A 16,093-nucleotide genomic window follows, 5' to 3' on the forward strand; every position below is an offset into this window, starting at 1 on the left:
GAGGAACGCTTGAGCCCAGGAGTTCAAGACCAGCCTGGGCAACATAGCAAGACCCTATCTCTAAAAATCAAATAATTAAAAAAAAAAAAAATCCAGGTGGAGTGGCACGTGCCTGTGGTCCCAGCTACTTAGGAGGCTGAGGTGGGAGGATAGCTCAAGCCAGGGAGGTTGAGGCTGCAGTGAGCCGTGATTGCACCACTGCAGTCCAGCCTGGGTAACAGAACAAGATGCTGTTTCAAAAAAAAAAAAAAAAAAAACTTTCTTCGAGTTTTGTATTGTGTTTTAATTTTGGCTATAAAACATGAAGTTGTTCTTATATTTGTGAAACTATGAAAATGAAGACAGAAGAGGCTTCTGATTTAAAGAAATAGAAACTGGCTTGTAAGACTTCCATTATAGCATATAACAATTTCAAATGCAAATTCTGATTGAACTTCAAGGCTGGATACCATATCAAAAATCACTTTGGATAGAATTTGATCCACAGCTATTACAAATATTAATTATTGTTAGTTCAACCATAAAAATCATGAACATATCTGCCTAGAGTTATTGGTGAAACACAAGATATTAAAAAATACTGTATTCAAATAAAGGCAGAAAAATACTTACCCTGGATTAGCAGCTTCCATCAATATCCCAGTAAAAAAAATTAAACTAAAAACAAGGCTACTTCACAGCAAGATTTATTAATACATCCAAAAGAAAGAAAGAAAAATGATTTTGTCACACTATATACAGATAATACATACAGTGTTTCATACACATATTACATCAGTTTTTACACAAGAAAAATATACATAAAAATGTAAACTTTTGTATACAAAAACCCTTAAACAAATTAAACAAGGACCAGATAACAAAAGGAGACCAATTCATTATTATTTCATCAAATTTTTAAAACAGTAATACAGTACATTCATTGAGATATATATGGAAAATGTGAGCCATCTCTTCTTGTTTAAAGGGAAATTACAAACCAAAAGTCAGTCGCCTCCCAAAACGTGGTCTCCCCCAGCAATGCCGCACCCAATGCCACAAGTATGCCTCTCCATCAGAACTGGGGGCTCTTACCAAAACCTGCCCATCTCCTTATCTTGCTCCTACAGTCTGTGCAGAAACAAGTGGCTCCTAACTTTTGTGCATATAATTAAACTCGTAGCCACTATGAACACAAATAAAGAGGAGAGATTCTCAGTTTGTAAGTTCCCTTTAAGCGGCTTTTATATTTTTGTATTTATTTTTAATGCATGGCCTGTTAAACATACTTGTGTGCCAAGGTGAATGAGAACACTGAAAAAGAAGGGCTTTGAGAACCGCTAGTCCTTGCTACCGTGCAGTTTCTTTGTTAGAAGAGATTTTAAAACTGTCCAACCTGTCTCATTTGCTGGTTTCAAATAAGCTACCTCACCTTTGATTTCCCACTGCAACTTGGTTTCAACTTACACTTCAGTACTCTAGTTGTTAGTACCATACAATTGCCAAGAGGCTTTTTGTTAAAGGCTACTTCTGATATCAGGTTCCAGCTAAGCTACTCAGTAAAACGGCTCAAACCCCAGCCTCTCTATTTTAGTCTTCAGGAGTACTCTTACTTCACTGTTTTTTGTAACATCTTACAATTTAGGATTGTCCATCTACCTTCCTCTCTCTGCAAGTTCTTGAGATGTAATCTGCTGCCAACTCTTCACAAAATAAAATAGTATTTAATAGTTCTTCCTTAATAGTCTTGCATTCAGTGTGTCAAATTGATGTACTAATGAAAAATACCTGAAACTGTGGGGAATAAGAATTAAATCTATTTCAAGCACATGCAACTTGGAACTCGCAAAAAAAAAAAAAAAAAAAAAAAAGAAAGAAAGAAAGAAAAAAGAGTCTGGGAGGGCCCTTAACTAAAATGTGCTTAAGACAGCTTCACGAGAGAGCTGCCTTCTTTCAAATTTGAATTTTGAACAAGGCAAAATAACAATTAGGTGATATATTTCCCTGCAGCATGAGAGTAGTTAACTTCCCCCAGGCAAAATGATCTCAATAATCATTATTTATTAATGAAAGGAGGAGGCAAATTGGTGAATTAAGTTGATCTAGGAGATGGTGGCTGACATACACTAATGGAAATACTAGGATTGCTTTATAAGTGAAATAAACAGTCTGGTCTGTGGAACATCTCCACTTCAGAGAGAGGAAAAATGCACAAAGCTCCTCAAGTGAATCTCCAGCTCTTTCTTACTCTCATGGGACAGATAGCATTTTTAAAATGACAGTCTCCCTTTCAATTAAGAAAAACACAACAATAGAAGGAAAAGGAAGATAAATAAATAGTGTGTGGATGTCTTTAGATGAGACTTTAAATGTTCTTTAAATAACTTTTGATAATGTATTTTAAATCATTACATACAACTGCCACTGCAGTGACAATATTCCAGTAGGGGCAGCATTTTGCTAAATGTAAAAGATTGCCATTTAAAACTCATACATATACATGTGTATATACAGTTATATCAACACTATTTATATACATATATATCTAGAGAGCAATATTTCATTGCCTTTGAATATCTATATATCTACTCCCACAATATATACTAGAGACATACTGTGTGAGTACATACGAAAGCATATGTACACATGCTCTGACATGTATATATACACTTTTGTCTGTGTGTGCATAAGAGCTTTAAAGGCACAATATATAGGGATGCAAGTTTTCTAGAGAGCTGCAGCAAATACAGAATGTCACAAACTGAGAAAAGTCAAAAGAAAATATAGCAGAATTCATCACACAGGAATTCATCAAAGCAGTTTCATCATGAGAAAAATTAGTTAGTTACAGAATTCAAGAGGCTTACATGGACCTTGTATGCTTTCCATTAAAATGTAAATGGTGAAGTTATGATTAAACTACAAAGCAAATAAAAATATGTAAATGACAAATTAATGACAGTAAGTGTGGAAATAAACCTAACACTAATATCAATCATAAAATCATAATTATGTTCTTTTGTAATTTAAGTAAAATGTCCCCAAATTATTGAGGTAAAACTTTCAAATTTGTTTTATTTGAAGGTTGGCTTTCTGTTTGTTTTTGAGACAAAGATGAATGCCCAAGTCTCAAAATTCCTATTGATAATATTACCAAAACTTGTATCTTCTGGGAAAATTTCAGAGACAAAGATCTTTAAAAGAAATAACAGAGAAGTTGATGAAATATGCTTAAGCCAAATGCTTCTGGCTAGAAGAGACAGAACTAAGGGGAAAAAAACCACAATGATGTGTGATTTTTTTTTTTTTTAAAGTGATGAGAGACTGACCAGTAGAAGGTGGTGAAGATGAAGAATAGTGGAACTGGCAAGTAAGAACTGTTCAGACCAGCATTCATTGTGTAATATCCATAAACAAGACTATAATCCAAAGGACTTCCACTTTAGTATGTTCTGATGATGTACTCTAGACTGTCACCTCCTCTGGCTTACAGAATAATCCAGAACTTTCCATAGACATTAATCTTGCTTAACAAAGGCTGTTTACCTATTATACACACACATTTTTAAGGGAAATATATGTATATAGCTTTATCTATACACACACATATACATACGTGTATATATAGATTTATACAAATGTATAAATAAACATAATATTTTTCAATCTTTCCATTGACAAGGCAAGTTCACATTCAGCAAAGTGCCACCACATCCCATATACACATCTCTGTACAGATATACACATAAGGGTCTGTTTTCACCCTTCAACCGGGAGAATTTTTTCTAGCAAATCCCATTAACCAGCAACTGAAGGGAGAAATGGCACCAGTACAAACTCCCTTCTTTCATTTGCATGCATATGTACAAGAAATATGCAGATTTAAAAAAAAAATCCCAAAACAAGAGTGAATGAAACCAGGAGATGCTGCAAAAATACAACTGTAGAAAAGAACAGCATATAGAGCTTTCCTAGGTCTTCACTATATCTAAGATGAAGTAAATGATGCTCAAGAGACAACTACAAATTCAGGTATATTATCAGAAGTTGCTTTGACATATTTCAAAGTACATGATTTTTTAAGTATTAAAAATAAATGTCATTGGAACATTTAATAACAACTCTAATTTTGACTATTTCAGACCACCAGATACTCCAGTAATAAGTGTATAGCAAAATAACAACTTAAAACTCAAAATAAAGGGATGTATTTTTTTTAATTCCATATGAATCAGGGGTAGCACAATTTTTCCTATAGCTAAAATATGGGGATGGGAGCACTCTTAAGTTAATAAATAACAGCAGAACTAAGCAAAAGTTTTTTGAAAAATTTTGGAAATAAATGAAATCACCCCAGCTTTGAAATATGCACGGTGAAATGATCCCACCAACTCCTTAAACAAAGCAGCCCCTTCCAAAAATTCTTTATGAAAGGCCTATACTTTTTCTTAACTTCACCAAGAAAAGATGATCAACAATATTTTCTTACTCAAATATAAAGAAATCTATAATTAACATAAAAAAGGTTCAATAGATCTCTGGTCCCATCACCACAATAGATAAACACAGCTCATGTCTGGGGCTGTCTGTCTCTCTCTCTTATTTTTATGCTCGAAAGTGAGAGGCTGATCTTAGAACCTCCTGTTTCTCATGTCATTTTATGAACATAGCATAATATAAGTTAATCCAAAGGTTAACATAAAATGCACATGATATCAGAGCTAGCCTTTTAACATAAGATAACATAATGATTAATTTGGTGTATTTATACAACAGAGACAATGAGAAAGTAACTCCAATACCCTCAACTAAATAAATCATGTTTCTACAATACATTCGGTTACCTTTATCTATTTTTATATAAGCACACATTCATATCTCTCACACACGTGCCCCCAATGTATATTTTTGCATGTGTGTAAAAAATACAGACATATACATGCACACGAGTAATTTAATTCTATTTTAAAGTCACAGTGGGAATTCCTTAGTGAGGAGGGATAAAAAGTTCCTGAATAAGACACTGAGAACATCTAGACTTATTATTTTCTCTATTTTACTTCCCAACTTACAGAATAAACTGTAAATTAAAGAATAAATCCATAGGAAATAAAAGAGGTCTTACAAACTTAGTTTACAAATTCCAGCTACAGTAGTTGGAGTTTTACTTGATCTATGTATTTCTATGTACCCTGTAACTAAGCTTCTAGCCATCTTAAGTGTAAACCACAGATCATTTGCTAAAGAACATGATTCTCAACAGTTCTAGGAACAGTTATAAATGGTCTAAAGGTGTTCTACATTTTGAGGCCCCAGGATATCCTTTTACTTTATATATCTGCAAGGTAGCAAAGGATAGCTATACACCTTGACACGGCAGAGATCCAGTGTAAAAAGGTGCTTCACTAGTTTGTTTTGTCAAAAAAAAAAAAAAAAAAAAAAAGCTCATATATATTTAGCTATTAAACACATAGGCAACATAATTCATTACACTCAATACAGCTTTAGTATAAAACTTATAATTTATGAGGTGATGTTAATAGCATAAATTAATATACCTTTTCTCTTAAAATCTACAATAAGTATTCTGAAAGCTCATCGGGGAAGGAAATTTTTAAATAAAATTTTAAAGCTGTGCATGATGGGAAAGGATTCTGTATTCTGAAGCTGAGATGAGAGCCTGGAGGAGAAAGGAAAAAGTCCTATGCAAGACACTGTGGGCTACAAAACCAAATGTTTCCTCTTTCTTCCGCTCTCTTCAATGATGAGTCACCTTTAGTTTCTTTTAAAACTATTTTCTTATTTTAAAAACTGCCCTAATTTCCACAAGGAATCCCTGAGACATACTCAATACTATACAGTGAAAAGAACTATCACTGTTGAGAGGAACAGATTCAACCCTTCCAAACAGATGAAGACAATGTCAACAAGTGTCAGACTTCCCATCATTTCAGGACTAATCCACTGGAGCCAACTGTACCTTAATGATGCAGGTTGGAGTCATTTTAGGGCAAATCAGTCTATTCCCCCAAGTAAAACCAATGGTGTGGCATTTAGCTGCACTGGAGCCTTCTGCACTGCGTGTTGAAAATTTTTCCAAGGAGAACTTTGGGTGCATATAGAGCTTACTTCAGTGGTCCCCAGCTTAAAAAACAAACAAACAAAAACAAACAAACGAAGAAAAAAGAAACAAGTGAAAGAAGAGGATTCTATGACTCTTCGGCCGGGATGGGTACAGATCACGTGTGCGTGTGCATTCTTCAGGACTGTGGTGGGCAGAGGCAAGAAGGCGAAAGAGAAGATGGAAAGCTGTGCTGCCCTATGGAGCTCACTGAGAGTTAGATAGATTTTTCTCTTATATGAGTATTGTTCTAAACTTTAGATCACTAAAAACTGCTGTTCAAAGTAGCCAAACATCCCCAGTATTGGGGAACATAGGGTTAAAAAAAAGTCATACCCAATTTGCTTGCTCTCTCTCTGAAACGTCACATTTCCTCTTATTAGCTCTGTATCACAGTGCAGAGAAAAACTAACAAAAAAATAAGGGCTGAAGTGAAAACAGAATATTTGCTATTTAGAAATAAGGCTCCCTAAATTTGACCTACAACTGCAGCATTAATGACACTGTTTATTAGAAGAGACATAACTATTCATTTATGTTTTATGTTTTCTTTCCTAATTCATTAGTCAGGGAGAAATGCTTAACAGATATCAAAACATGTCCTTCACTGGTATTTTATTACAAATTATTGGAAAGGTAGTATTTAAAATGTTACTTTAATCTACTAAACATGATTCTGGTTTCCTCCAGAATATAGGAAAATTTATAAAGATGTTAAGACATTATTAAACTCTTTAACTTTTCTACAGAATGCCAGTGAAGATTCAGTTAATGTATTGGGAGAGGGGAAACATCTGTGTTCTTTCATATATATATATAAAACTCTCCACCCCCGAGAAATATATTTTTTGTCAGGAAAAAAATCCTTGGAACAATGTAAATACTGGTAATAAAAGAGATACAAATGAGGACTGTTCACTATGACTAAATTTTCTTTCAAGGAATCCTCTAAATTGCCTCATTAAACTGGAGAGTTCTGTTGACCATTTAGAAGATCATAATATTAGATTTCTATATATACCAGATTACAAACAGAATTTTAAAAGAAGTCTGAAAAGAAAGATGAAGAAACTGAAAACTAATTTTTAATGAATTTCAAACCTCTTAATAAGTTTAGTGTTAATATACTCATCTTTTTGCAATACCAACACATAGCGACCTTCTGAACTAACCTGGAGGAGAGGAGATTGCCTTACACGTGCACTGCTGACTGAGGATGCCCACTGACCATCACCAGCACCCCTAGGATGCCAAGGCACGGCAAAGACGGTGGGCAAGCATCAGCGGACTGACCACACGGCATTTACTAGATATGCTCAAATTCTAATCCCACTTTATAAAAACAGAATGGTATAGGTCAACAGAAAGGTCAATTCTTTCATGCAAGAAGAAAACTCTATGGACAGGGCGCCTCTGTGCATCCCAAACGTGATTTCCTTCCTAATCAAAGAGCTGTCTTTGCCACTGTGGACTGTGATCACAGATTGAGAACAATCTCTGATAAGGAAGAGCTTTAGTGTCAGTCACAGAAAATGATGATTCTTAACTTTCAGGTGAGAGATTGGGCTTATTTAAAAATAAATCTTATAAATAATTATTTGGCAAAGATAAAGTATCAGCTTTCTTTAGCCTTAAGCCACTAAAGACAGTAACACCAATTTTGAGGAAAAAAAATAATAACCTCACTTTCCAACTTGCTCCTCATGCCTACTATTTGTTTCTGATTAAATTATAGTCTTCTCACAGAGGGACACTAGACACACCACACTGCCTGCCAACATGAAATTGCTCAGGAAGTCATTTATAAAGCAGTTATATCACACATGGTAGGTCACCAGAGAAAATAATCCTTTCCTGTCTAAGTTATGTGATGATAATTAGAAAATTTTTCCATTGCATAGTCTGTCACTTGGTGGGTTAAGTATAATTGCTACTTACTATTATGAGTTGTTTACTAGCTACATAACCTACCCAGATGTGCAAATTGCTAAGCCATTTTTACAGAAGAAAAAACAATGTCTTAAGTACTTTAATTAAAATAATATTAATAATTATGTAGAGAGAGTAAAGGAGAAAAAGCCCATCTTTTCTTCAGATGCTACTGATCACAGCCAGTGAATATCACACATTAGAATGGAATTCAGATTCTCAGAGCACAGAATGTATCCATTAACTGCAGCAACTTTGTAAATTAAATCACAGTAACACAATCTAACTGGCCTTTATAAATAGTCCCAAAGAACTGCAGAAACAGAGTGAAACTTCTTTGCCACTATTTCTCCTGGGTTCAACACTAGAGTAAAAGCTAGTTTCTACCTATTTAGGACCTTATATAAGATTTGTTTTTGATTCCAGTATTGCCTTGTGATAGCATAAGTGCTATTTTAAAAGATACTCATTTTCATATTCCTGGAGTAAAAGACACTTCATTCCTTTCTATACATATTAATAGCAAAGTTACTACTAATAGACAAGAATGGCTCTATTAAGTAAAAGAAAAACACAGATCTCTCTGGGCTTATAGATGTTCTCCTCTCTTCCAAAAAGGGACTCATAAGAAACAGCAAGGGCAAAGCAAATTGCAAACTTTGATATCTGTTTTGAACTAGATAAAATAGAGGAAAAGTCTGTTGTTGATAATTCCTCAACCACTTTCCTCAGCTTTCATCATGGGCATCCAAACGAAAATGTATTTACTCAAAGTTTTTGGTGTGAAGCTGTAACTAGCAACATTCCTGATAATTTCATGCCTCCTTACTAGAAAGCAGAGAAGGGCTTTTAAATGCACATAAAACAGAAAATTGCAAACAATAAAATGTGCAACTTACTGCAAACTCAGCTTTGTATCATAACTAAAGAATTTCAAGCAGCTAACATGAGGGACAAATAGACAGAAAAAGTTCAAATCGACTACCCACGACTTTCCCTTCCTTGTCAAAGGGCTGATGAGGAAGTCAATGTACTGCTCTGCGACAATCTTTAAATACACAATGGAGACTAAACCGAACTGCTGGGAATGGACAGTTATCTAGTGATGCTTATGATGGTTGTGAAAATAGTTTAACAAACTAAATGACATTTTTGAGCAGAGGTAACTACTCGTGACCACTTCATTACAGTACATTAAAATAAAAAAGCTTACTAATATAGATTCACAGGTGAGAAATATTCAAATTATCTGTTCTCACCATTCAGAATAGAAATTTATGGTGATACCAAATATAATTTTGCTTTATGACATAAGTTATAATTTAGAAATTTTGCACTCTGCAAAAAAGGCAAAGCTATTAAAAATAAATCTTCCAATCAATTACCATGATTTTAAAAAAACTAAATATATTACAAACATATTTTTGGCCCACAAAAAGAAACATCAATAAATACAAAATAGGGCATATAATGATTTCATACAGTCATGTGACATTTCCCCTCCATAACCTCAGGCACGTGGTATCTGCATAATGCCTGCTGATCACCATCATTCCTTTAAAAAGCAGAGAAAGAAAAGCTTTCAAAAGAAGGGACTGGTTAGAACTAGCATGGCATAAAGAGATTACATACAGGAAGTAGGAAAATACATCCAATCGTTACCTATTAGAAAGGAATTAAGATCAAATATTCCCTGACAAATGAGTTATTGAACCACATCAATAGGTATGTTCTCTCTACTTAACTTTTAAAATATATATATATGTGAATTAGACTAGACTCAGGTATAAATAGCCAATGGTATCTCAAGGGACAGTGAAACTACTCAGCAAAAGCAGAGTAGAGATGCCTTTAAAATCTAGTTCCACCCTTCTCTGGGGGGAAAAAAAAGATAGGCAAGAAACCTCACAAATTCATTTCATAGTCACGAACTTCCTAAACTACCCCATGTGATTTTTAATCCCTAAAATCCTGGTATTTTAAAAACATTTCCCAAAACTATTTTCAAATTTACTTAAACCCAAGTACTTAAATTATTTTAAAAGGACCGAAGGGCGAATAAAATTTATATCTAATTTCCATATTCTGCTTTGAAAGAAACTTTAAAATGTGTATCCTTCAGATATTACACATCACTTCACAACTGGTACACTGATTCTACAAGTGTCTTCAACATTTTACAAATCTTACCAAAGAATCACTACTGTAAACATGAAAAATTCAAAAGCAAAAGATGGATCAAGGAGTTCACAGATCCCATCTTTTCAAATCTATCTGACCTATCCTGCTTTTTCACATCAAAATATTTTCTTTAATTACATCTTGCAAATGTATTCCATGAGAGAGGGATTTAGAAACAAACATATGTCTGAAAAGACAAAGTGACCATCAGGCCCCAGAACCCTGGCAGCGTGCAGTCATCCCAGGCAAGCTTTTCAGGACATCCCTGCCTCACTGACGGGAATCCAAGCTTCCTATGTTCTGTTTCTTCTTGGGCTAACTTTTAGCAGAAAAAGGTTGTGCTACTCACACGACCAGCCCACCACCCTCCCTATTCAGGAAACTTGAGGAGAAGAAGGACCAAGCTTATTAGGATTGTGAGATGTAGGAGAGGAGAAAAGTAAGAGTCTTATACTCATTGGGGTGGGGGGAACAAACAAAAAAAAAACCAAACTAATGGGACAGCTGCTTCCTGCACTGCACAAAAACACACGCGTGGGCACACGCATACTCACAGGCAGTCAAAAGACACATTTTTTTCTTTTAGTTAAACATGATCACAATTACGAATGGAATCCTGGCCTCACTGTGGTGTTTAGCAGTTGGTGCTAGGTCAGAGTCTTGACCTGCCACACACCATTTGCTGTCTCTTATACAGGAACTCAATTAACAAGATCATTCTATCTAGAACCACCTATGTAAAAACCTGGCAATAGAATGGAAAGCATTGATCTGAATACTAGGAAATAGTAAAGGGCACTGGTATTCTGAGGTATCTTCCACTTCTAGGACTTGCTGCTAAAAGTCAATCCTATCCAGTCACTGTGCTGAACCACTAAGGAAACCACTGGGGCGGAGTGGGCCTGCCAGGAGGGAATGAGCACCAGTGCTAAGGAGCACATGTGAACACTGTAGCGAGGTCCACTGCAGGGCCACTCATTGAACTGGGAAGGGGGGGGGGTGCCCCTCTGATCCCCATCTGTTATATCTTCTTTAGGAAAAGGGGAGAGGGGTGCTAAAGAGAAAACAAAGATAGAAAACACTGGGTTCCCCACCTGCCTGCAAACACAGACACCCTCAGTTAGGGGAGGGAAAGGGAGAAGATGCATTATTGGTACTTGTAGCTGTGGCACCTGTTACTGTGAAGCCTGTAGGAGGGGCTATAGAGCTGTGGCTGGGCTGCAGGTCCTTAGGAATGCCACTGTGAGAACTCAGCTGGTGGCCAAAGGCTGCGCTGAACTGAGGGAGTTGCTGCTTGGGAGAGGTGGAGGCCATTAGTTCAGCAGAAGGCCCCATGCCACTGAAGCTGGTCTGTGGTAACCCCGGAAGCACACTGGAGCTGCTGGGGGTCACGGTGGCGAAGGCAGGCTGTGTGGTCTCTGAGTTCGAAGTGGTGGGTGGCGTGGATAGGGAAGTGGAAAGAAGATGACCATCTGCGCCGAGAAGGTTGCTAAATGGAGAAGGGTCTCCAAGGTTGACGGGGAGATTGCCCCAGTGAGTTCTGGGGTTTACCACGCCTCCAAGTGGCACCTCAAGTTGGGTTGGGAGCAAGTGCTGCGCCATGATGGGCATCTCTGCTGAAAAGGTAGCTGCCATATTATCACCAGAGTACGATGTTGTGTGGGGAGAGGTGATATGGTCACTGTAGGGAGACGGCACATGCTCACTATCATAATGGCTTCCATGGGGTGAGGAGTGTGAGTGATCACTGCTGTATTGCTGTCGTGAGGTGATTAGGTCATCTGCCTTGCTCAGCAGCTGGGCAGGATGTGGCCTCTGGGAGGCATGGCTGCCGTCATGAAGTCCATGAAACTGTCCTGGGAAGGCTCTCTCCCCAAGTGCACTCTGGCTGATCAGAGTGGCAGAAGTAAGGCCAACGTTGGCTGGGGCAGAGAACTGCCCCTGGATCTGCCCTGCCAGGGGTGTAGGTGGGTTTGACAAGGTAGCAGAACGGAGCAGGTTCTCATCCAGCTCTAGACTAGAAAAATTATCATGTACTATACGCCCATTCAATAGCTCCCCTAGGTCTGTGTTCACCTCTCGGCTCAAGGATTGTATTCCTGAAGCTCCAGTACCTGTGGAGAACACCCCTATTCCTCTATCTGACAACTCCTGGACTGGCACACCATCTGACTGGGCAAGGACCCCAATGGTACTCAGGCACTCGAGAGAAGTTACAGCCTGCAAGGCCCGTTCAAGCTCCTCAGCCTCTTCGGTAGTTGGGAGGAGGTCTCCATTCTTCCCTGAGTCAACAAAAGCCATCAACAATCAGTAGAGCTTTTACCAGTTCTACATCACAAAAATCATACATTTGAATTATTTTAAACAATATTCTATTTAAAAAGAGTCCCTCTTGAAAAGAAAAGTTTCCAAGATTTTGACTGGAGGGAAAAAGTGAAATAATGGTCTGCAGGACAGGGTCTGAAATGTCAGCTATCTAGGAATTTGAATCACCATCTTCAGTTGATTTACTGAAAACCATCTCAAAAACCATCTTATCAACGTATTAACTTCTTAGGAATTCTAAGGATTACAAATTTAAAACTCACGGTGACTATGTGATTATACGTGTTTTTAACCTAAAATTATACTATCATCATTAACATAGAAAACATATATCAACTTGGATTTGAGACAAAAGGCTGTGTAGAACAGGTCCACCTTGCCTGTTCTACTCCTGACTCTCCCAGCTGGAGGGCAGCTGTGGAAGGTTAAAACACAGAAATTCATACATCTATTTTAGCACAACACTAAGCTCTCAGTTCATTTCATGGGTTATCTTTCAAAATGCTTTTGCTTTACTCTCTAATCCTTTCCCCTCATTCTTTTCCCATTTCTTACTAATTTTCATAAAATGGAAGCCCATGGACCTACTTTGATTTCATTTCTAATATTTAAAAAAATCTATTGTTAGGAACTTGATTAATCACCATGGAAATATTCGATTTTTAATGGCGAAAGAAACATTCTAAAAGTATAAAAGATTTCCCCTGAAAGCATGGGGGAATTGGCAGGATTAAGCAAACTTCGTTTTGGAAAAGTGCACTTCAGTTGAAGTACAGGGTGGGGTATAAAACTAGGGCAAGTTCTAAAAGACTTCAAAACTCATGTTTGGCTGGGCACGGTGGCTCGCGCCTGTAATCCCAACACTTTGAGAGGCCGAGGGAGGTGGATCACCTGAGGTCAAGAGTTTGAGAACAGCCTGACCAACATGGTGAAACCCCGCCTCTACTAAAAATATAAAAATTAGCTGGGCATGGTGGCAGACACCTGTAATCCCAGCTACTCGGGAGGCTGAGGCAGGAGAATCGCTGGAACATGGGAGGCAGAGGTTGCAGTGAGCCAATATGGCGCCACTACATTCCAGTCTGAGCGACAGAGCAAGACTCCATCTCAAAAAAAAAAGAAAAGAAAAAAGAAAAAAAAAGTCATGTTCAAGATGTCTTTGTTCAAAAATAAAGTAAAAGTCTTCACTTTAAAGAAACAACGTTGGGCTGGGTGTGGTGGCTCATGCCTGTAATCCCAGCACTTTGGGAGGCCAAGGCGGTGGATCACTTGAGGCCAGGAGTTCAAGACCAGCCTGGCCCACATTGCGAAACCCCACCTCTACTAAAAGTACAAAAATTAGCCGGGCGTGGTGGCACATGCCTGAAATCCCAGCTACTCAGGAGGCTGAGGCGGAAGAATCGCTTGAACCCGGAGGCAGAAGCTGCAGTGAGCCAAGATCGTGCCACTGCACTCCAGCCTGGGTGACAGAGTGAGATTCTGTCTCCAAAGAAAAAAGAAACAAGTTATAAACCTAGTCAGCAAATTATGAGATGGTTAAACAAACTGCACATTCCTTATCTTCTGAAACAGGTAAAATAGCTGTAGTGGTATTATATTTCCTATCTACAGTGAAAGACATTACATGTGAGGAGGAATATGACAAACACATCTCAAAACACTATTTCTTTTCTTATAAACTCATTTTTAAAACCAGTTTCCTTGAGTCAAAATATTGACTATACCTTCAAAAAAATCAAAATCTTGTAAGTCATCAGGTAGCCGTGGCAGGACATCTGAAAAGTCCTCCTGGTTCAATTCCAAGTCATGTGGAATGTCAGTGATCTCATTGGCAATGTCATCCGGCAACTCATCAGCACTCAGCTCTGGTGTGGATGGGCTCCTGGGAAAGAGGACACTGTTGGTCCCATAACTCCCCCATTATCTTCACATCAATACCACCAAGCCAAGTTCATTCAACATGAAAAGAAGCTAATGTCAGGCAGGGCACAGTGGCTCACACCTGTAATCCCAGCACTTTGGGAGGCCAAGGTGAGGATCACTTGAAGCCACGAGTTCAAGATCAGCCTAGTCAACATGGCAAAACCTTGTCTCTACTAAGAATACAAAAATTAGCTGGGCATGGTGGTGCACACCTGTAATCCCAGCTACTCAGGAGGCTAAGGCATGAGAATCACTTGAAACTAGGAGGCGAAGGTTGCAGTGAGCTGAGATCACACTACTGCACTCCAGCCTGGGCAACAGGTGGAGACTCTGTCTCAAAAAAACAAAACCAAAATGAAAAAACAAGCTAATGTCTTTTAGGTTTTTTATCTAAAGGTCAGAAAGTCCCGGCAGGTCTTGAACCCAAGCACAGGGATTAGACAGATGGAAAGTAAGGAAGTAACCACCTGAGCTAAAGCCAATCCTAATGTCTTCTAGGTTTTTTTTTTAGACAGAGTTTCACTCTTGTTGCCTAAGTTGGAGTGCAATGGCGCGATCTCGGCTCACTGCAACCTCCACCTCCTGAGTTCAAGAGATTCTCCTGTCTCAGCCTTCAAAGTAGCTGGGATTACAAGCGCCCACCACTATGCCAAGCTAATTTTTGTTTGTTTTTAGTAGAGACGGGGTTTCACCATGCTGGCCAGGCTGGTCTCGAATTCCTGACCTCAGGTGATCCACCCACCTTGGCCTCCCAAAGTGTTGGGATTACAGGCATGAGCCACAATGCCTTGCCTCTTTTTTTTTTTGAGACGGAGTCTTGCTCTGTCGCCCAGGCTAGAGTGCAGTGGCATGATCTCGCAACCTCCACCTCCCATGTTCCAGCGATTCTTCTGCCTCAGCCTCCCGAGTAGCTGGGATTACAGGTGCCCACCACCATGCCTGGCTAATTTGTGTATTTTTGGTAGAGATAGGGTTTCACCATCTTGGCCAGGCTGGTCTCGAACTCCTGACCTCATGATCCACCTGCCTTGGCCTCCCAAAGTGCTGGGATTACAGGCATGAGCCACCGCACCTGGTCTTAGGTTTTTTATATTCAACAGAAACATGAGAAACCCTAACTTACAGTGTCTCCTCCCCTGTTTTAAAATAAGGAAATCTGAAAGTAGAATCACTGCAGAAATACAGGCCTCACCATATGCAGTCACATATTTCTGCAACCTTCACCCATGTATTGAGAGGCAACAACAACTACTAGGTAATACTTTTACTTCAAATTTGTAAAATGAATCACAATTTGGTGCATCAAGTGTGTCTTAATGCTTTTTAGTAGAATTTCAAATTTGGTTGAAATAATAATTTTAGAAATGAAATTAACAACAGGTAAAATTGAAATGCTTAGCTAAAACAAAGCTTCATTCTTCTGGTCAAAATGTTTAACCCTGCCAAAATAAATAATGCCTCATATTTCTGATGGACTACTTCTGTTGGAACATATATGGAATTTCTGCAAAAGTTTTAAAAGTTAAGAGGCTAGGTGTAGTGATTCATGCCTGTATTCCCAGCACTTTGGGAGGCCGAGACAGGTGGATCACTTGAGGTCAAGAGTTCGAGACTAGCCTGGCCAACATGGTGAAA

At 38.2% G+C, this 16,093-nt stretch overlaps 1 protein-coding gene across 8 annotated transcripts in view; it reads right to left on the reverse strand.

Moving 5' to 3' along the window:
- Positions 1-670: 670 nt before the first annotated feature.
- Positions 671-16,093, reverse strand: part of INO80D (INO80 complex subunit D) — a 96,886-nt gene continuing 81,463 nt past the window's right edge. For all 8 annotated transcript variants that reach the window (XM_055290361.2, XM_055290357.2, XM_055290362.2 and 5 more), the window contains exons 10-11: positions 14,260-14,417; positions 671-12,492 (exon numbers count right to left, since the gene is read on the reverse strand). In XM_055290361.2, coding sequence (XP_055146336.1) covers positions 11,327-12,492; positions 14,260-14,417 — 1,324 coding nt within the window. In that variant the 3' untranslated portion in view covers positions 671-11,326. The remainder of the gene's footprint in view (positions 12,493-14,259; positions 14,418-16,093) is intronic.

The sequence above is a fragment of the Symphalangus syndactylus genome, chromosome 8 (genome assembly GCF_028878055.3).
Source record: "Symphalangus syndactylus isolate Jambi chromosome 8, NHGRI_mSymSyn1-v2.1_pri, whole genome shotgun sequence".
NCBI classification, from domain to species: domain Eukaryota; kingdom Metazoa; phylum Chordata; class Mammalia; order Primates; family Hylobatidae; genus Symphalangus; species Symphalangus syndactylus.